At 32.6% G+C, this 23,092-nt stretch overlaps 3 protein-coding genes across 3 annotated transcripts; 1 reads left to right on the forward strand and 2 right to left on the reverse strand.

Moving 5' to 3' along the window:
- Window positions 1-9,076: 9,076 nt before the first annotated feature.
- Window positions 9,077-10,987, reverse strand: LOC132719241 (uncharacterized). The gene is made up of 3 exons (XM_060703000.1): window positions 10,782-10,987; window positions 10,421-10,503; window positions 9,077-9,485 (listed from the first exon to the last, which is right to left on the reverse strand). The coding sequence occupies exons 1-3, from the start codon at window positions 10,876-10,878 to the stop codon at window positions 9,270-9,272; spliced, it is 396 nt and encodes a 131-aa protein (XP_060558983.1). The 5' UTR covers window positions 10,879-10,987; the 3' UTR covers window positions 9,077-9,269.
- Window positions 10,988-12,005: 1,018 nt separating this feature from the next.
- On the reverse strand, window positions 12,006-14,498 carry LOC132719242 (uncharacterized). Its single transcript, XM_060703001.1, has 3 exons — window positions 14,341-14,498; window positions 12,801-12,883; window positions 12,006-12,526 (listed from the first exon to the last, which is right to left on the reverse strand). Exons 1-3 carry the CDS (start codon window positions 14,384-14,386, stop codon window positions 12,329-12,331), a joined length of 327 nt encoding a protein of 108 aa, XP_060558984.1. The 5' UTR covers window positions 14,387-14,498; the 3' UTR covers window positions 12,006-12,328.
- A 994-nt stretch (window positions 14,499-15,492) lies between these two features.
- Window positions 15,493-17,107, forward strand: LOC132719197 (uncharacterized). Its single transcript, XM_060702950.1, has one exon. The coding sequence runs from the start codon at window positions 15,704-15,706 to the stop codon at window positions 17,105-17,107; it is 1,404 nt and encodes a 467-aa protein (XP_060558933.1). The 5' UTR covers window positions 15,493-15,703.
- Window positions 17,108-23,092: the final 5,985 nt, after the last annotated feature.

Below are 23,092 nucleotides of genomic sequence, written 5' to 3' on the forward strand. Positions count from 1 at the left end.
TGAATTTCGTCAAACAATATTATAACAAGATGTTATTTACGTGTTAATACTTGGTTGCTGCTCGCCTGTCTATAAAGGCATGTGGACATTTTTCTTGCCATAATGTACGGAAGCTTTAAGTTCGCACCGTGATGTGAACATAATATGGTTATTTTCGTGTTGTTGCATGTCAACTTGTCCTGATATACCACGACATTTAAACTTATTTAAGTGAATAAACTATACAATAATATGATGAACAGATGTTAGCAAGACGTAGAAAGTTTCAATGGCAAGACGCTTTATTTATTACGATAATGCGACGATGCAACACATCGTATCGCCTTAAAATAAGTCGACATGCACACATGCGTATTATCTCGAACACGGCATCTCGGGGGTCAATTCAAGCTTCCATAGTTTTCCGAAGAAACCAAATTAGGATTCGACAATTAATTGTAAAAACCGAAGTTTTTTCCATATTTACATGTATTGCAGGAGACGTAATGAAACAATTGTATTAAAAAATATTTTATTATTTTCAATGAGTTTCTAATAATTTAGGAAAATAGTATTGAATATTAAAATTTTACGTTGATGCCACATTATTTCTTGTAAATTTATACAACTTCTTACTTAACAAAAAAAATTAGCCATTATTTTCAATCTACGTGTGAATGACTATTCGTAAACACCATAACTATATTTAACAACTAACCATAATAGTTATAAATATGCGTTTGAGTTCTTTTGACACGTATATTTAGAATTCCATGAAAACATAGGCTGGTATTTTTGAAGGATTGTCCATTAACAAAAGACGCGGCACTTTTCTATTGTAATAATGCTATTATAATGAGTCTATATATGTGTTCAATTAACAGTATCTAATTTAAGTGGAACAGAAAACGCTCTCCAATAAAATAGTCTTACGTTTCTCACGTGTGACATTTTTCACGACCCCCGCGTCAGATTTGTTAGATTTTACATTTTTCATATAGGTCTGACGAATCTCAAGCTACATCGGAATATCCAATTAAACAAAACATAAATGCAGTTCGATATGGCAGTGTAATAATACACTGCCATACAGGCATTTTTTAATTCAAAAAATAATATTTCGAGCAGATAATAATAAACATTTTACACTATTAAAGTAAGTTGTTGTAAAATTAAAGCAACAAAATTCAGTTAAATATAAAAAATAACACTGTCAGACAAAATATACTTGCCAGAGACCCGTCTCTCCGGACGATACACATATTTGCAGTTCAGAGCGAAATAAATTTGCACCTGAGTATAATTACCAACATACTTATCTATTAAGACTACTTGTATCACTGCGGTATACCGTACCCCGGATATTGCTCGATATTATGAGGACTTTCATCCCATTTCGCGACTTTGAACGAGGAAAGAAGGTAAGTTCAGTGGCGATATTAAGTCATTTTGAATTGGTTTGATATAAATTTTATAGAAAAATAAATACTTCAATAATTTCTCTAGTTACTGAAACCCCAAAAATGCTGAGAAATAGCTTTGAAATGTAATTATGAGGTAAAATTCGTCTCTTTGCTCACGTGATAAATGAGCTCGGATAAGCCAAATTTGATGTTTTTGTGCATATACTTTCTTAACAGAAAAACTTGAATCGAATGAAATGTGATAATGATGATAATGTTTATGTTGTAAATGTTCAATCAACAATAGACCTTCAGATGACAGTGCATTTTGAGAATAAATACACATGTCAGTGTACCGAGTATTGCGTTGGAGTTGCCCGCCGGTGTCACGAGTATTGCTTTTAGTGTAACGAGTATTGGTTATCAATATAGAGTAATGCAAGTAGTGAACATGTAGTATTTACTACATTTAATCTTATATATTATTGTGTAAACTTATTTACACTATATGTGCAGAATATGCAGAGTTCGGAGGTACTTTACTGGAAACATCTGCGAATAATCCTGCTCATGAAAAATCTCAGTCGAACGAACTCAGCAATTTTCTGTCTTTAAAAAGTTCTCGTTGCTATCGAAGGATCAACCTTTCGAGAATTTGTTAGTTATTATTGCATATCTTACTTTAAATAGTAAAAAAATGCATCCGAAGTGAATTAATGCTGCCTCAAGATTGTAGACAGTATTGAGCAAATATCAACCGACTTCCTACCATGCCCAAAATACTTATTAAGGTAACTTTCGGTCATTTTGCACCTGCACTCTAGCAATGGCGGACTGTCTGCACGTGAATTTGTTACGTCATTAGCAATGAGTTACCATATGACTGCCGAGCGGGCACAGCTAAAAAACCGAATAATGCATTTTGACAAGATTATTATAAAGGGCAGCAGATGCAATAAAAAGTTTATGTTTCTTATAACCTTATACCTCATTAAGGCGTGTTTTGAAGGCTTTACATCCCATATCTTTTGAGGCCTCAAATAGTGTAAAACATGCGCTGTTTAGACCCCAAACACTGTTTTTTTCGTTTGAGAAATGTTGTTCAAAAGAGCTAGTGATCACTTTTTCGGCGCCACCCCATTAAAAAGATTCATCAAGGGGGTGCCACAGAGGGGGGTGGGTGCCCCCTTCTCTGTTTGGGAATTTGAAGTTGGGCAGTAGCCCCTCTAATCGCCGAGAAGACTTTGGACTTGTGGGGGAGGGGGCTAAAATGGCCTCAGGTCGATTTAAAGGTACCGTGTAATCAACGCCGAATACCTTAGACTTTATCTCAATCAATTGAGAAGTTGCTGCACCTTGAAAACAACGCAAAATAGAGATTTTTGGCAATTTTGAGAGGTCACCCGTTGCCACGTGGTAACTGGAAATTTAAATTTGAGCATGCTATTCCACAGGCTATGGTCCAGCCAACATTTGTCCAAGTTTGATTAGTATTGAAGCATTTTTTTTATAGTTTCATAGCAGTTTGAACTTGTAACAAGAGGCTTAATAAAATGAAAACAGACATTTTTCGCAATATGCTCATGCAGAAAAAGGTTAAGGTATCCGGCATGCTTGGACGGCATAAGCCCTCGGGCCAATATTTTACTAAGTGTGTCGATATGTTTCTTAAGGCAAACTTGCCCTGTAAAACCCTATTATTAATGGCATCTAAATATGCTTTTTTTATTCTTCTTCTTTTCAGAGATGGGTCTTCTTGATCATAGTTTCTTGAGACATGTATTTAAAGATTATTATCGTCTATTTTGATGGTTCTACCCTGCTCCCGACCCTGCACACACTTTATTTCATCCATAGTGTGATTTTCAATCAAATGGGAAACTAAATCTCTGTATTTGCCGTAGGAAAAGAACAGTAATAACACTGAAAATGCATTGTTAAATCTGAAATTTTTGAATAAATATCATATAAACAGTACATCATCAGCAAAATGATAAACAGACGTGAAAATTAGACAAAAATATTGATTTTCCATACTAATGTGCTCATTCTGTTTTGCAATACACTGTACACTAAAGTTGGGATATTTTGCAATACTCTGTACACTTAAAATCAATACTCGGTACACTTTCTTGTTTCTTTTTTGGCCTGTATCTTTTTGTACTTTCACACTTTTTGCCTGAAATTTGGACAAAGCATACTTGGTTTGTGAATAAAAAAATTGCTCGATTCAATTTTTTTTATATTGGTAATATAATAATTTCTAATGATTCTACAGTATCGCGGTCACTATTTTCTAGTGAGCAGCGGGTCGTTTAGGGGTAGTTTAATCAAGTTTACAAATACCTGTAATACTTTTACGTCTTTTAGAGCTACAAAAATAACTCTAGATATATAAAACCCGTTGAGATAAATGAAATAGCCATTAGTTTGGAAAATATCGTCGTAGAACTTACCTTCGTTCCCCGTTCAAAGTCGCGAAATGGGATGAAAGTCCTCATAATATCGAGCAATATCCGGGGTACGGTATACCGCAGTGTGTATCGTAGTTTGGGGATCTTTCTGTTGAAAATGTGTCATGGTTTAATCGTATACATATACATGCACATTGCGTTAACTGGAGTGCAGGTATAAGTTACCCGCACTCAAGAGCATGCCCATTGATTGGCTCATTTTTGCTGTGGTTTACTTATTGTGACGACAGAGAAAGGGAAAGCGAAATATCGTTCATTGATTACTTTTTTCTAGGACAATGTAACAGGTTCTTATTTTAAAGATCAGGTCTAAGGACAAAACTCTTGCTTTACTGTTGAATTTCATAATTTTGCGAAGGGAGACAAATCCGTCGGTCTTAGCTGATACTTATCAAGAGAGATTACTCTATTTGTTTTAACTGTACATTGGTCAGTATTCTAAGAATTCAAATGATTGGTTCACGGATCATTGATTTTAAGCTATTTTATGTCATGTAATTTTTTGGTGGGGAAAAGGGCATTGTGTCTTTGTTGTTGTAAAGAAGAGTTGGTAGAAAATTAGTGTTTTGTGGTCAAGTTCTTTATTTGTATTTATCCTGAGTGCTGCTAAATGCTTTATTGTAAATATGAAGAATTACATTATTGTGTTTTAGTTCTATTTTGGTTCAGTCCATTGATTGTGAAATTTGTAAATAAGTATGAGTTTCGGAATTACATGTATCTATCAAGTCACCTTTCATCTTTTACTCACTATTAATATTTAACCTTGCAGTTAACAGTTACTTGAAGGTATTACGTATTAGATTGATGTACTGCACTCATCCCTCAGAGGGTAAGTTACAGGTGATGTATTGTGTATTGTTTAAAGTATAATATATGTTAAGTGTGTATAATTCCATAAGCTATTAATATGATATTTAAGGACTGTTGCTGAGTTTAAAGAAATGAATGGGAGAGTTTCTAGATAATCCAGCAGAGTTACCTGACAAATAAGAGGTATACACCTGTATACTGGCTATCTCTATGTAAAGCTGATTTACATTGAATTACATTGGGAGAATGCAGTATATGTAATCAACTGACCTGATCTAATTAATAAGCTAAGGTTTATATTGCTAAGTAAAATGATTAATCTGCAGTCTTCGAAATGTGTTCCACTTTGTAATACGTTTGGAAGGTTTCATTTTCTGAAAGACAAAGAATTAAAGATTAAATAAAGAGTAGCAGTAAAGAAGTATGTGCATGGTTATAAAATGAAGTTATGGTCACCGTCAGAGCATGGTGTAGTTTGTCAAGTGAAGACTTCACAACAACCAAGAATAGTGAGTAAGATCCCAAAATGATGCCAATAAATACCAAAATATTTATGCATTTATATATTGAGCAGGGGGTCTTTAATCCAAAATTAATTTGTTGGTCTATTTGCTGACAGATCTCTGCCTTTAGAAGTATCCCAGAGTACTGTTTCTTTGGCTTGTGGAATGTCTGAAGTATTTCAGTACATTTCCTCTGCACATTGGGGCTATTGCCAGAAACAAATTCGGACAGCATAATCAGCATGGCATCGAGGTGTTTGCATGTAACATGCGCAACTTTTCCAGCAGGGTATTTACATTGACTATTTAAAACTTCCCCATTTTCTTTGCGAAGTTTGAGCTTGTAGCTGTATGTTACATTACGCCTCATTGCTGCTGAAACTATAGTCTTGTCCTTTTACACATATGCTACAGACTCTAATTCCTTAACTATTGTACAGCCCTTTTGTTAAGCCTTGATATTTAAAGTGATGTTCTTGTCTGTGTTGAAATAGCGATCGATTTTTGGCCTTGACAGTTGTGGCAGAAAAATTCTGTGTTCTAACTACAATTGGTGGAAGCCCGACTCTGGCCAGTCAGTGTCCAATGGCTAGGGTAGCAGAATGGGTTCTCCCTTAAAGTCTAAATTTTTGTCATACGCCTCAATCTGTAAAAATTATATAACAATCTGCATTTTTATTTAGTAAAGAACAAATTTGAAGCAATACACTTTATATCATTATATTTATTTGAAGCATCATAAATTTACAAATATACAAAAATAGATTATATCAAACGTATTGTATAATTCACTTACAGTTCTACTTAAATATAATATTCTTACAGTTCTACTTAAATATAGTATTTGTAAAGGCATTTTATTTTAAAAGTTTTAACAGGAAAAGTGTTGATTATTTCTCATACTGTTATTCAGTCTACATGATCTACATTCTACAGCTTAAAAATTAAGGAGTTTATATTATGCTTTAGATTTAAAAATATATATTCAATATGTTGAATATAATTACCATAACATTAAATCTTCTTTTCTTCCTGCTGTTGAAGCCCCTCTGGTAATTATTTTTTTCTTTAATTTAACAACTGACCAGCAAAAATACTCTCTTAGAATCAATGTTTATTAAACCAAGTGGCTGTAGTTTGTATACCTCTTATTTACTACTTCCGCTTATCAGTAGAGTGTGGAAAACTCCCCCATTGGCCACTAGACATGTAATGAACCTTTCCGGTGTTTACAGTTTATGTAAATTGGCTAACTTGTTATCCAATCGCTACACTGAGAGAATACATAGTCACTGGTTGACCTGGTTTGCACAAATATGTTTGTGATACGGTTTGTGAGCAGTTGGCCTAGCAATGAATGGAAAAGGTGTGGCTAAATGTTACGCTACGAAAAACCGGAAAGTTCCGATTATGTCCTAGATTAGTACATAAGATATATGATAATAATTAATGTAATGCATTGTTTCTACTTTATTTTACTTTATTAACCAGGTTTTCAACGAAAACCGGGTTATTGTAATGCCGAAGTCGGCGGGCGGGCGGGCAGGCGGGCAGGCGTTGTAATGCCGAAGTCGGCGGGCGGGCGGGCAGGCGGGCAGGCGGGCGGGCGTCAACTTTTGGTTTCCGCTCAATAACTTTAGTTTGCTTTGGCCTATTGACACCAAACTTGGTGTGTATGTAGCTTATATCAAGAGGCAGCTTGGGATTGCTACCCAGGTGTCTGTGATCAAGGTCAAGGTCACTGTTACTAAAAATAGAAATTCAGTTTCCGCTTAATAACTTGAGTTTGCTTTGGCCTATTCACACCAAACTTGGTGTATGGATAGCTTATATCAAGAGGCAGCTTGGGATTGCTACCCAGGTGTCTGTGATCAAGGTCAAGGTCACTGTTACTAAAAATAGAAATTCAGTTTCCGCTCAATAACTTGAGTTTGCTTTGGCCTATTGACACCAAACTTGGTGTATGGATAGGTAATATGAAGAGACAGCTTGGGATTGCTACCCAGGTGTCTGTGATCAAGGTCAAGGTCACTGTTACTAAAAATAGAAATTCAGTTTCTGCTCAATAACTTGAGTTTGCTTTGGCCTATTGACACCAAACTTGGTGTATGGATAGCTTTATATCAAGAGGCAGCTTGGGATTGCTACCGAGGTGTCTGTGATCTAGGTCAAGGTCACTGTTACTAAAAATATAAATTCAGTTTCCACTCAATAACTTGAGTTTGCTTTGGCCTATTGACACCAAACTTGGTGTGTAGGTAGCTTATATCAAGAAGCAGCTTGGTATTGCTACCGAGGTGTCTGTGATCAAGGTCAAGGTCACTGTTACGTAAAATAGAAATTCAGTTTCCGCTCAATAACTTGAGTTTGCTTTATGTATTGACTCCAAACTTGGTGTATGGATAGCTTATATTAAGGCAGCTTGGGATTGCTACCCAGGTGTCTGTGATCTAGGTCAAGGTCAATGTTACTAAAAATACAAATTCAGTTTCTGCTCAATAACTTGAGTTTGCTTTGGCCTATTGACGCCAAACTTGATGAATGGGTAGCTTATATCAAGAGGCAGCTTGGGATTGCTACCTAGGTGTCTGTGATCAAGGTTAATGCATTTAGTTTTCATGTTATAACTTGAGTTTGCTTTGACCTTTTGTCACCAAACTTGCTGAGTGGCAGCTTTGGATTGCCACTTAGATATCTGGGAGCAAGGTCAAGGTAATTTGCTTACAATAGAATATTCAATATCTACTCAATAACTTCAGTGCACTTTGACCTATTGATTTCTGTTACATCAAAACTTGGTCGTTGAAAACCTGGTTTTCGTCGCATTGCGGCGCTTCTTGTATTTACATATTGTTATATACTTATTTCAGGGTGTTGTTTGAACCTATAGAATCTACTTTTTGTAACAACCTTAATTGAAGATTGGATGATAGAACTTTCCAGCTGTTGTTCAAATGATTTAACAATCCCGAACTTACTTGACCCTCAGGGGCTCAGATAGTTATATTTACATTGCGCCGAACCACCCCTATAACAATATATTCTAATATCAACAGGGAACGTGTTTTTATGTTTGACTAAGATACAAAAGAGAAAGAACAGCAAAACACTCGGCAATCTGAATAATACTCGGTTGGGGGAGAGGGGCGCTACGCACCCTCGTACAAATCAGATAGCTTCGTGTTTCGATGCTCTTTCTATAACATATTCACCTTTTGAAACGATTCAATACAATGTCTACATTGAAGTTCGTTACGAAATCAATTAAAATAAAAAAAAGTATTATTCGGCACATGTTTACAAGGTGGTCATTTGTTGTCAATTGTTAATTTCTCTTAATAGTTAGAGACCGAATACATAAAGAACAAAAACTATAAAGAGAAACCTGCAACTGTGTTCGTATACTTTGGAAATTAAACGCAGCTTAATTAAGCAAACTAATACCGCACGTGTTTGTGATCATTTTTACTGAAACTATTTTTCAGTGACCGGGGCTTGCTTGCTATTATTCATTTACCACTTTATAACCTATATTTTAAATGTGAAATTACTATACTTGTAAGCTTTTCTAGAAAACTACAGTGCTGTTGTTTCTTTGACTTTTTGAAAGATATTTAGGGCAAAAATGGTTCTGATCATACGATTGCTTTATTCTTTCTTGGAATAGCAAATGGTTACTGGTTCTGCGCTACACTAGCTAAGCATTGAAAGTAAACGCATTAATTTTTCTAATGTTGATAGAAAAAATCAACAAGATAAGGCAACGTTTACATAGCACAGCCCCGACACAAACCAACCTGAATGGTACCGAGCTAGACATATGCAAAATACACAAGGGCGGATAAAGGGGTACATGCCAATAAGTGACAAGTTATTGAGAAAAAATGAAACACAACAAAAATGGTGAACAACTTTCAGAGAAATGAAAACATTTATTTAGAAAAAAGGTTTATTCTTGTCCAGAAAACAAGTAAGTCGGGTACTGAAACATTTTAAACCAGTAAATAACCTAAAAGAATATTAAAATGGCGTATTATGTCACATTTGATAATATAATTGTCAGAGGGAGTTCTGCAGACAATGATGTAATTATTTCTCTATAATTCATTATGGTTTTCGTATCCTTTATGTTGAGCAATTTTCTGCATCAAGTTCTGTAAACAGTGTTCTACCGTTCCGGCTCTACTTTCATAGAAGACAGCTTCCGCTTCCTGTGTACATGGATGGGTGCACACTCCCATATACTTCCATTCAAAACCTTTGAACATGCCTTGATAACACCAGTTTATAACACAGCCATTGCCATGTGGTATCTGTAATTATTAAGATGATTTCATTTGGGCGGAAATCCTCGGACTTTAACTTGTGTAAGAAACGGCTTATAACAGGAATTTAACATAATAAAAACAGATAAGTAAAAGTGATAAGTATGGTGGCTGATTTGTGCCATTCTTGTGACCCCGCCAAGCGAAAAGCCGATAATTAACAGATTAAAGGACACTGGGGAGTCGGGCAAAGTTTAATAATTAAAACTTTGCCCCGCGGGGTGCAGAACGAGATTTTAGAAATTCAAATGACGGAGGCGCGGAACGAAAACACGCTTATTAGCGAAGGCGCGGGGCGAAGATTAATAATTTAAAATAAAACTTCGCCCTCGCCACGCGACCCCGCCACAAGCGAAAAGTTGAGATTAAACAAGTTAAACTGGCACGCTAATTAGCGGGGGCGCTAATCTTCCTGTGTTAATTAGCGTGTTTTCGCTCCGCGCCCCTTTATTTCTCAAATCTTGCTCTGCGTCCCTGCAGGTTTTATCAAATATACGTCGGCCCGTACCACTCGCTTATAAGCGTGTTTTTGCTCCGCGCCCCCGCCATTTGATCTTGCACATGTTGATTCTCGACTTTTCGGTTGTCGGGGTCGCGGGGCGAAAACACCAATGGCACAAATCAGCCACCATAGCTTAAATTTCTAACGTACAGAAATATTAAGACTTACCATAGATACATAGTTTATCAAATACTTGTTAGCGGTAATGTCACTTTACAAATATTTTATGTTTAAATACAAAGCAAACACTGCCCAAAATCCTTTTCCCATTTTAACCGTTTTTCATTTATTATATACATGTAATGCTTCTGCTTGTGTCATTACAAACTGTCAATATATGTTTATACATCATAAACCGATTACAGAAGAAGCTCGTATAGTGTTTTTCTATTCTAAAGTTCGCATAATAGTATAAACTCACCTGGCTACAATTTTGCGTCCCAAGCTTTCCAGCCAATTCTGTTGCAGTATCTAGTACTTTATTAAGTCCAGCTAAAGATGCGCCTTGGGATAAAATATAGAGAAAAAGAAATGCAAAAAGATCTTCTCTAAACATTAAACTAATTCATTCAAGCTGTTACTGGTCAGGTTTGAATCTTATGAATGCCATGGAATTAATTTGTTGTTGTTGTTGTAGTTAATCATTCACAATAGAATCAGTTAACTTTAGGGAAATTAAAACAATAAACTATCACTATGTAATATGTAAGCCCCTAGCTGCCATTTGCTTGCTTGATATTTGTTTGTAATAACGACGTTAATGGAAGAAAGATAGTACGTACCGGTTATTGTTAACACAAATATCACTGTAGATAATTTTCCGTATGCATTACCAGCTGTCACCTTCTTCACAAGACGTTCAGCTAACACGCCAATCATTTTATATTATATATTTTATAACATTATCCTCCCAAAGATTTTACGTTTTATCATAGTATTCTAAACCCGAAGTTACTATTTATATATAATAACACTAATGCACTATTGATCGAAACGTGCACTGGACCGTCAAATTTAAAGATCCTGTATGTTTTGTGATTAATATTGTTACTGTGTGTATACCACACTTGCAAAAAAATATATATGTATATAATTATGCAAATAAAACAATTTTCAAACATCGAAGAATATGTAAAATGTGTATTGCAAATATTTGTGCACATTACATTTAATCAATAAATTATATGCATTCATTTCTTATTGGAAAATTTGACTGACAATTTATAGAAAATGAATTTCTAATTACCTCCCTTTATTTACATGAAATGTTAAATTCGGTAATATCTTTATAAATAATGCTTATTGGAACTTACAATATTGACAAATCTTAATTTAAGCATCATATTTATGAAATAAAACCAGGAAAAAAATATGTTACAGGATCTTTAACATTACCTCGATCCGAGAATACATATCGGGTAGAAATTATTGGGATTCCATTAACTATAAATAGATAGTCGTGTTATTTTTGAAGCGTATGGATTCCAACAGTCATTGGATGGATAACAGTCACACAAGGGGAGATAATAAATCGCAGGTCTTGTTTTCTTCACAAAAAGTCATGATTGCGTGTTTGTTTGCTTGGGTTTTGGGTTTTCTGTTTGTTTTTCATTAATGTATATAATTAAAAAATTATCTGACCTTTATATTTTTATATTATCAACCGATTTTATAATTGAATACTAAAAATTACATAATGCTCCCAATACCTCATTTGGTATGACGGAGTAAGTTAAGAAATGACAAAACTTTTTTATCTTTCGTTTTTATTCGTATGCTATACTTGACAACAACTGTCCCTTTATTACAAATATGTCATTATTACAGCTATCTCTTGAATATATTTAGGTATCATAAAAACATATAATTAAGAACTTTACAGTCTCAATAGTTTCAGTATTTATCATGAAACTTATAAATTAATATAGACAAACTTATCATACAGATGAGTTGATATCAACATTTGTAGCTAAGAATGATTGAAAAAATAACTAAAAAAATCTTAGTTGATTTTTAAATCTATATCTGCTGATATTTGCCAAACTTTAAAATCAAGTAATGTAAAGGATATACAAACATACTAAAAGCATTTATATACTGATATGCATAATACAAAATATTATATGAATGTGATATAAAAGCAGTAGAACGATCTGTTCACATTTTAAAATATTTTCTGCAACAAATTACACTGTAATCAATGCATGCCGAGTAGGAAATAGATGGTAATTGAAGAACATATGCAAAGGTGAATATTTAAGATAATATTTCTGTTCTCTCTCTTTGTTGTTGTTGTTTTTCTGTGTGTGGGGATTTTGCTATCATCTTTTTATAAATCTCCATGTCTCGCAATTTTCCGCATTAGGTTTTGTAGGCAGTGTTCCACGGCCCCGCCTCTGCTTTGTTTGAAAACGGTTTCAGTTTCGTGTGTGCATGAGTCTGTACATACACCCATATATTTCCATTCTATTCCGGCAAGCATGCCTTGAAACGACCAGTTTATGACACAACCGTTTCCCCGTGGAATCTGCAATTATTTTAACAAAGCAATGAGATGACACAGTTTTGAAATAACCTACAAGTTATCCTTTTTATGTTTTGTACACTTGAACATACCATTCTAAGATCATTGAGTGACATATTCTTGAAAAAAGCAAAATAAGAAAAAAAGAAGGTATTATTTACTGCGATTTTTTACTTGCTTTTTAAGTCATGTGCATCATAAAGTGTGGATTAAGCCAATGTTTTCTTTCAGTATAAATAACATTAACACAATAACCAATTGTATCATAGCCTCCTACCTGTCCTGAATTTTTTGTCCCTAGCGAACCCGCAATGTTTGTCGCCATTGATAAAAAGTCCTCTAACCCTCCATGTACCATGCCTACAAAATTGACAAAAAAATCAGTTAATCCAAGTCTTTCTTATTCGTAAACTTCCAGTCTTTTTTCTTGTTCAAGAAGTTTATATCGTTAAAAAATAATTAATTGACCGAAAGTAAAATCCATGCGAAATCTGCCTTTTGGTTTCCCAAACAATTTAGCAACATATATGTACGGAGTTAGTTAATACAAGTTTATTTTATATATAGTTCGATTGTGTTGGAAGCTATACGGTTCTTGAAACGCTCTCCCTGGAACCAACCAGTACTAAGCAATGAATGTAAAGCTTTTTTCTCAAGGGAACAATGGCTTGTCCCTGACAGGGTTTGAACCCAAGCGGTCAGCAATCCTTAGATTTCTAGTTTCGACGCGTAAACCAACGGCCACGTCGCGTATGGAGTTAACTTAAAACGAAAAAGTTTAAGATGATAATTTGTCAAAAGTTTTAGAAAGTCATTTTTTAAATTTTAAAAATGAGTTTCAGTATAGGTTTTTCGGCATGATGAGACTGACAATTGAGGACAATTTGATGTAGATGCAAATGTTCATGTTATTCTGTCATCATATCTTTCATTTTGGTATTCTTGTTCTGCAAAATGGCCTATAGTGAAAAGCGCTGCAAAGCTTTATACTGCTATCCAAGTAAGAATCACAAAAAAAACAAAATCGATTTTCGATTTAATGCGGATTATTTTAGTATATTTCTTTATTATCTTTTGCAGAATTTTCCATTTAAGTGTTTCGCTTTTTGTTTGTAAGATTTTTATATTTTCAGTTCAGTGATTTTATCTCAGACTTCACAGTTGTTTTCGTTTTCAATACATGATCTGCTTGTTTTATGAAAACACTATATGTAAATCAAAAATAATAATAACTGTTTCGATGATATCTCATAAAACCTAACATATTTTATTTGCAAATAACTTAAAGACTGCTTTAAAAAGAAAATAAAAGGAAAGAAAATAATCTACTTTGGAAATAAAATTAAATGAATTAAGAAGAATAATTCATTGTTCTAAAGCACAAAAAAATTGCATGTTCAATATTTTATGAATTTGTTTCTTATTTAAACAAAACACTTAATACAAGTCCGTGTTTGTGTAATTGTTTGACGTTTAGTTTGTTTTATTTGTAGAAATTATAAAAAGTACAATGAAGGTCTGTTATAATTAAAACTCTACAGGCTTTAGGTAATCACAATATGAATAAATAGTTTCATTAAAAAAAAAGAAAGACCAACTTTACTTGTCCTGTCATAGGCAAAGCGACTTCCAATACGCAGTCTATTCGTTCTTATATTCAAATTAGACATAATTATTCAGTAAGAATTTTATGTTTCTAAAATTTCTGTGATTGAAATATTTTACTCAAGATGAGCACAGTATATCTTTTATCTATTTTAAGAATGAAAAATAATTGAATTTTAACATACATGTACATAACATAAAACAAAACTTACCAAAACCTAACAGTATCACTAATGCCGCAACAATTTGTTTAACCATATTTGCTGAGCTTTAAGGTACAGTACGCTCCCTACGCTTGCAGTCAGGCGGACTGGCGAATTATTTTGCTCAAGCCTTTTTTGAGACTTGAATACTCAATTACGCATGCGCAAGACCGACGAAATTAATGATAGTTTTAGGAAAATTTTACCATCTGCCATGTTTTAATATGACTGATGCAATAACCTTGAGAGTGTTGTTTGATTATATGAAGCAAAAGGGGCGCAAGATGTTTCAGAAAATGATTACTCATCTCATCGCTTAGTGAAGCGGGAAATTCATACTACTTGAATCATAATATATGCAAACTCTACATTTTGTAACTATAACAAATTGCTACGTCATGAAAAGATATAAAGACCATGCAGTACTTGCTATTAATATATAATGTTATTTTTTCACTGTTGTGATTTTTTCTCTAATATAAGACCTTCAAATATCTCAGCAGTGGGTTTCCAGGAGGTGGCCATGAAAAATGATCAACATAAGTTAGGGAACTATTTTACTAAGTTGAGCTTAAATAAATATGTTTATAATAAACTAAACTTAAATTTGCTTTTTTAACTAATCAAAACAGCATAATCAGTGTTTATATAGACCAAGTGCTTTAAGACATATTTCTTTGATTTTATCTTTTAGTTTTTATATCATTTAATAAAATTAGGAAAAGGGAAAGTGTTAACAAATAATTATTTAATTCTTCTCCTTTTTCTCCCTTTTCTTTTCATAATTATTATAATAAAAATTACTATTATCTTAAATGATATCATGACTGTTATTATTAATATTATTCAGAAACTAAAGTTTAGTAAAACATTTCAAAATTAAAGCGGATTTTATAGTACTTCAAAGATATAAGGAAGTAATGAAGTACATATTAACATATTAAAATGAGGACAACACACAGTTGTTTCGAAATACAATTGCACAATTTACCAGTTTATTATCGCTTCAATTACACGTTATCTATGCAAACATAATACATAAAGATTATTTTAAATAACACGATACATTTAGATGCAAGAACAAAAACAACATTAATCTTATATTCATATATAAACTATATGTACGTAAATAAACCTTTTTTATTACAATCATTTTAAACTGATATATCGCTACATGTATGCAAAATAAATAAATAACAAAGTAAAACTAGGTTAAAACATAATCTGCAATGAAATATCCTTGTTGTAAATTATCTCTCATTGAACCTCTCATGATCCGTGATAAGGTACTGATAACAACGTTTGAAAGATAATCAGTCAAAATACAGAACGTTATTCGACTCGCATAGTTTAGAACTATAGAACACGCAATATGGATAAGTTTGAAATATTACGGAACTTCGCTTTACCTTTTTATTCGTGTAATGATATCCAACTTTCAACAAGTGACGTTAATGATGTGAATATGAATGAAATGAATTTCAGACAATTTTCGGAGCAGTTATTATGTTTAGATGATAAAAGACTAAATCGGATTTTAGATGATATTGATTTAAAACACAAAGTAAATGAACATGATCCGAAAACAGAAGAGATCGTCACAGCGACAGAGGCTCTTGTTAATGGCATACTTCAAGCTGCTGGTGAAATTGACCCAAGGTTTCAGTCGAGATGTATTTATAGTGGTAGTTATTACGACGGTCTTAAAGTTGGAAGTGCTGACGAATTCGATTTTGTAGCACGTATTAATTCTCTATCGAAACCAGGCGTTCTTGAAGCAAAACGATCTGCAAGAAAGCGAGGATTTGTTTATCTGGTAGTAAAAGATGTATCACTCATAAACGAGTTCGAAGATTTCTTAACGTCGCCAGATGATGATCCATGCTTAGATGAGAACGATGTGATATTAAATGTTGATACATTTCAAGATCATTTTCAAGATTTGATATTTTCTGCTATAAATTCTATTGACATACCAGATAGCTTCATTCCAATCGAGAAGTTTGACGAAGATACCGAAACTCAACCATCCTGGCGACCTATTCGTAACGGACCTTGTGCAACACTACGACTTTCCTATATGTGTCAAACTACGCAGGATGTTGTTGATCTCGATATTGATATTGCACCAAGTATTGCATATCCGGAAATACATTATAAACCAATTGTCTTGGAAAAACTAGAAAGTCTGAAAGATAGAAACTCATTCCTGGACATACTTGAAAACATTTGTTTTTCCACAGAAGTCATGCTTGTTCCATTTCGCTTTGACTATACAGAGCCCTCAGGTAAATCATCTTGGCACTATCATTATAGCAACACTTGGAGAGTATCTCATTCTTCTATTGAAAAGGCCGTATTTTCTTTATTTGGGAAAGACAGCGTTGAAAAAAAGCTTTGTCGAATACTGAAAATTTTGAAGGAAATATACCTGCAAGGAACTGAAGAAGTTGAAGTACAAAGTGATTCACGACGTTTAAAACTACAAGAGCCGCCGAGTACAAAACTTAATTTCTGCACTATAGAACCAGTGACAAGCGTTTCAGAGGAATATTTATACTGTTCAGATACAGATTCTGATGAACAATCGGGAAGTTTCGATGGAGAAGGCAATTTCTCTTCTGAAGACAATTTAATGGTGCAGGAAAATGAAAACACTTGCGAATTCGAAGAATATGTACAGGATGAGAAATGTGATAATATTGAACCAAATACAATTATTAATCAAACCAGAAGTTTCAAAGAATCAAATAGCCTTAAATCAGTTTCCAAGTGACGAATGACCAAAAAGTGTTGAACGTTATCTAACAATCGCCAATCTGAGGATTCCTTTAAACAAATTCTACAAGCAATCTCGGTTGCAAGTTCCATTAAAGTCAACAGGATGGATAAAAGCAATTTAAGAACTATCAAAATCAGGTCTGAGGTGAGTCTAATATTGACCAAAGACTGGAGTGTCCAATTTAATTTCATATTGGAAAAACCCAGATATCAATGCGAAAGAGAAGAAAGTTAATCGTTTGGAGTTTTTAATTTCCATCAATCAAAGTTTAACATGAATGGAAATGGGGCTGTTAACCCAAAAAAATATAGGAACAATGGAAAAAATATGGGTTAGAGACCCATTGATTAGTTAAAAAAAATAAAAACATTGGGGCCCAAATTTAAAAAAGAACGGGGGTGAAAAACAAAAGGGTTCAGATCAATTGCAGCTAACGTGTGATGAAAATGATGAAATAATCTACGGTCAAAAATCAGTAAGTCATGCACAATTCTCAACACCAGATGTTGGAATAAGTCCATCAGAGAGCAAAATAGAGGAACAGTTAAGTAGTATTCCAACTCAGTCAGAGATAAGTAATGTTACTGAACCAGAAATGAGCAATATATCAAATTATGATTATAAAAGGAAGACACCATGTTCAAATGATGAAAAGAGTTTTGAAGATTTTGAATCGCTTGCATCATCATCAAATATATATAATGAATCTTTGAATCATGGCTATTTAGAATCAGACAAACCCTCTGGTATTTTATCTGATGCTTTTAAGTTTGAACAAAGACAAAGTAAAGATAACAAAGGACATGAAATATATTATAGAGATTCGAAGCCTCTTTTAAAAACATATATGATAAAAATGCTATTTTTGGCGATGAAAACTGCATATCCCGATCAAGAAAGCTGGGAACCAAATCAGCTTTCAGTTCTTTTAAAGATGGCACTGTGCATGATTTATTTTGCCCACAACTGCAAGGAAAAGGGGATTTTTAACTTCTGGTTCCAGGATTTAATTGAAAACCGGACAAGAAAATCTACATGCGCAGAAGTTTTATATTGCCTTGACCAAGTGGTCATGTATTTTTCCAAAATGATTCAAGATAACGGCAACTAGGTCACAGCAATGGAAAAGATGTTGAAATTCATAAACTGAAAGCACTCTTATAGACATGGATGACAATTTTTCATCAATATGGAAGTGCTAATGCAATCTAAATGAGTTGATTTTTTTTCTGTTGAATAATATAAATGCACCCATTTTTTACATATTTCATTTAGAATATTGTTCAATTAAAATTTTAAGATTCCTTTAAAATTCTAAATTAAGTTTTGCCAATCGAATATACGACAAAAAAAGAATCGAAAATCAAATGTTTATACATTTAAAAAATATTTTACATGTCAGTACCAATTCTACTTCAAATCATTTCAAAACTGAAAGTTATAATATCAATGAATTAAACAGGGGGGGGGGGGGGCTTTTTGCATTATGATCCCCAATAAATTCATTAAATAATGATGCCGATAGATAGTTTTAATCTTGATTACACACTATACATGTACCAATGGTATATAATTGCTGCCTAAAAAGCCAAAATCCGATAATCAATGATCTATCGTACGATGATAAAAATAGTTCATCCAAAAAATTCCAATCTGAAAATAAATCATACCCTCATTTTTTTGACGTGATTCCGTCTATCAGGTCTTTATCAGGTATATTCTTAATTCATTTTATTCGAAAATGTATATATGTATATATATGCATTCATATCCTTGATAAAACATGCATATCGCATTCAAGACAGTAAACGAAGTTTGGTTAAAAAAGAGATATATAAGATATACATGTATACAATTTATATGCATTTTCCTTGTTTAATTTGAAATTAGATATCATTTTATTCAAATATACTCTGTAATTATATATGCATAAACGTGTTGATCATAATTGTAATCATCCAGGTACGATAACAATAGACATAAACCTTTTTCTAAAAATTTGGTTTGAAAATATTTTAATTACTTCATTCTTTAATACATCATCGGTCGAACGAGTTTGAAAAAATAAATTAAATCAGTCATCAGTTTAGAGATCAAAATTTCGTAACTTCCTGCCAGATTTTATTATTTTGACAATTTTGAAAACAAACATATGATAATTTAGGGTTAAACAGACAGTATATTTGTATTTCAACGTTAATAACAAGACTTCATTTTATATTCGGAACATGGCGTCACAAAAACTAGGGGACATGCACTTAATGGATATATGTCATGCAGGAGTATGGACATCCTAATGAACACAGACAATTACGTCATCAATTTAAGAACGGATGTGGTTTATTAACATCTTAGATATCTTGAAATCTAAAGCGACATACAAATAAACATTTAAAACCCAATAATATAATAATTGTTATGATTTCAGACAGGTGTTAACTTTATAGATTACATTCTTTATCTTAATATGTTGACAATGACAATGACAATGACAATTTATTTATTGATATTGGCCACCGGCCCATTACAACAATATATACATTAAGATATAATTTCTTGACTGGTGTCAGTACAGATCGATGTAATTCCTAATAATGTTTATATTGAAACACACAGAACTATTGTTGAATAATTTACCAAAATGCGTGTCGTTCTTAACGAAAAACAAAACATAAGATCTTCACTTATGGCTATTCATTGCAAAATAAGAAAAACATACTATAGCCTTAACATTAAGGGCAATAGTGTTTTGATCAGTCTTGAACTTTGTACAACATTGCCCGAAATGAAAAGTAAATCCATTTATCACATCACTGTACAAACGTATTCAACACTGAAGTTTCAAAATTGAAAACAACAAACTAATCAATACCTAAAAGTAACATTCATGATATTATAAGCCTATTCTCAAATATTTTATAATAATAATTTCAAATTTAAGTATCTGTGTTATAACATACAAAATGATTCAGAGAATATGATCTCAACAATATAGTAAATATATCCTATTGATTTCTAACTGTCAGTATCTGTAATACTTAATATCTCATTTCTCTTTTTGAATGCATAATATGCATACATAGCTAAATTTGTTATAACATTATCAGATCGAGAGCACATTAGAACATTAAAGTTATGATTATTAGGATTGTCAAAGAATTTTTTGTTAATGTATTTTTCTCTAATCAAAGACAACTTTTTACAAACTAAAACAAAATGATATTCATTTCCAATTGCTTCGTGACATAATTTACATATCCTTTGTTCTCTTAAAATATTCTGGTATCTACCTTTTTCAATTTCTAAATCATGGGAGGACAACCGAAGTTTGGCAAGAGCATTTCTGAATTTTCTAATTGTCACTACTGTTAAGTAATATTCATGTTCGATATTGCATTTAAACTGTCTATACGCATACAATTTAGAACTATCATTTATAATTGTTTGCCATTCTTGTAGATATTGGTCCTTTAATTTTTGTACAAAGGAATTTATGAAATAGTCTTCATTATTGACTGTTTGATTATACCAAATGTAGCCAAAACCATTTTTACATAATACATTACGAATACCAGTACACCAATTAGTTTTCCCTGTACTATCATAAAACAACTGCATAAAATAGCATTTTTTAACTAATCTGTGCTCACCCATTTTGAGTATTTTACACCAATATCTTACAGCTCTTTTAGCAGAATTTATAAACATAGGAAATCTCCCACAGTCACCTAGGACACCTGCATTAATTGTTTTTTCTTTCACACATAAATACCTTTTACATGCATAGTTATGCACTAACTCTGGCTGTACTAACTTGTGTATACCCCATATTTCTGATCCATAAAGTAAAATAGGACTTATTTTTGTATCAAAAATATTAAAAAATACTTTTGGGGGTAACTGTCCGTAGTCATATAATTGCGAAAGTATAGAAATAAGTACTCTTTTTGCTTTAGACGCTTGTTCACTAGCCATTCTGTTTAAGGACAACTGTTGTGTTAATGTTACACCTACTTAACTAAAATTGCTTACAACTTCACAAATTTGATTATCATAAAACCATTTCTCGCCTTTCGCTAATTTCCCACCATTCTTAAAAACCATTACTTTTGATTTTACAGGATTAACTTTTACATTTTTTTCATCACAGAAATCTTTTACCAAATTTAATAACTTCTGAAGGCTAACAACAGTATCTGCAGCTAAGGCCAAATCATCTGCAAATAATAAAGATGATAACTCAGTTGTATCTGGGAACAGCTGGATACCTCTGGTTCCACTATTTTCAATTCGTTTAATTAATTCATCAATAAAAACTAAAAATAGAATTGGCGAAGCCATGCAACCTTGTTTTAGACCTATGGGACAGCTGAAATATTCAGTAAGCCCTTCATCAGTTCTAACACAAGCTTGCACCGACCGATACATACCAAATATTGCATTATATAATTTACCTTTTACACCGGCTTGTTTTAAAGCTTGCCAAATATTATGTCTATTTATCAAATCGAAACATTTCATGAAATCAATAAATGCTACATAAAGTTTATCACCTGGCTTTGATAACTGTTTGTCAATAACTGCTTGAAGTACATAAACATTATCAATTGTCGAGTAACCTTCTCGGATTCCAGCTTGGGGTTCACTAATTTTATTAAAGATATTAATATAAAATGTTAGTCTCCGTGTCAAAATACTAGTATAAATCTTGCTAAATATATTTAAAAGAGAAATACCTCTATAATTATCAGTGGAATTTATATTTCCCTTTTTATGTATAGTAACAATAATTGCCTTACTCCATGATTCCGGAAAATCACCAATATTGTATAATCTATTAAATATCTTATTAACAAAAGAAATCAATAAATCAATACCGTTAATAAAAAATTCTGGAATAATATCATCTTCACCCCCCGAAGTTCCTCTTTTAAGTTCTTTTACAGCCCTTAAGATTTCTTCGTCTGTAATTTCCGATATAAAAATTGAAAACTCTATATCATTATCTATATGCTCTGGTAAAATTGAATCAATCTCTTCAAAATTTTCATAGTTAATAACATTAAATAAAGATTCAAAATGATTTTTCCATTCGTTTAAAGTAATTGAGTTTGAACTACGTGCTTTCTTATTACACATACCTTTAAGTTTATGCCAGAATGATTTTGTACTATTTGACGAATCTATAAGCTCGTCTAATTGTTTATAGTAAAATTCTTTTTGTTTAAAATTACTCGTCTGTTTAAATGTGTCTTTAGCTGATAAATAATTACTCAAATTTTCTTCCGATCTATTTCTCCTAAACATACGAAGTCTGCTATTTTTTAAATACTTTAAAGATTTGCATTCTTTATCAAACCATTTTGGCTGTATGTTATGATTAATTTTTGACCTTTTTAAACAACAATTGCCGCTGTAATAAAGTACATCATTAAATTTAGATATTATTTCAGTTAATGATTTCGAATTATCTACTATTTCTACCATATATTGATTAATAAAATCTGGCGATAAAATCTCTGCCAATTTTTCACGAAAAGTAGTTATATTGGTTTCTGTAAAAATATACCTGTTTCTTTTGGTATGTTTATTAAAAACTTTATTTACTATAGCCCTGTCGATATTTTGACATTCAATTTCAAAACTTAATGGCAAATGCGATGACTCAGTTCTATGTTCAATATTAAAATCAGTTATGAATTCTAAAATTCTATCCGAAAATAACAAATAATCAATTACACTGCAACCTTGGTGACTAACAAATGTAAAATCCCCTTTGTTTTGATCTCTACATAACCTTCCATTTGCTATTCGTAACATATACGTTTAACATAATTCTAATAAATCTATACCAAATGTGTTAACTTTTTTATCACAAGAAATTCTTGGACCTAAAATGTTATCTTCAAAAATATCAGCATATGCATCTATATCAAAAGAATATTTACATGTATACAAACAGTCGCTTCTATCAGCTGT

This window comes from Ruditapes philippinarum, unplaced genomic scaffold, assembly GCF_026571515.1.
Source record: "Ruditapes philippinarum isolate M1 unplaced genomic scaffold, ASM2657151v2 ctg69_1_1_1_1, whole genome shotgun sequence".
Lineage (NCBI taxonomy): Eukaryota > Metazoa > Mollusca > Bivalvia > Venerida > Veneridae > Ruditapes > Ruditapes philippinarum.

Bases quoted from the DNA above. Each gene is read 5' to 3' on its own strand.
- LOC132719241 (XM_060703000.1), bottom strand. From the start codon at position 10,878: ATGATTGGCGTGTTAGCTGAACGTCTTGTGAAGAAGGTGACAGCTGGT. The intron at 10,504-10,781 runs GTACGTACTATC...TTTTATCCCAAG, and splicing joins ATTTGTGTTAACAATAACCG to GCGCATCTTTAGCTGGACTT. The intron at 9,486-10,420 runs GTGAGTTTATAC...TAATAATTACAG, and splicing joins GGACGCAAAATTGTAGCCAG to ATACCACATGGCAATGGCTG.
- LOC132719242 (XM_060703001.1), bottom strand. From the start codon at position 14,386: ATGGTTAAACAAATTGTTGCGGCATTAGTGATACTGTTAGGTTTTG. The intron at 12,884-14,340 runs GTAAGTTTTGTT...TCAATTTTGTAG, and splicing joins AGTGATACTGTTAGGTTTTG to GCATGGTACATGGAGGGTTA. The intron at 12,527-12,800 runs GTAGGAGGCTAT...AAATAATTGCAG, and splicing joins GGACAAAAAATTCAGGACAG to ATTCCACGGGGAAACGGTTG.
- LOC132719197 (XM_060702950.1), top strand. From the start codon at position 15,704: ATGGATAAGTTTGAAATATTACGGAACTTCGCTTTACCTTTTTATTCG.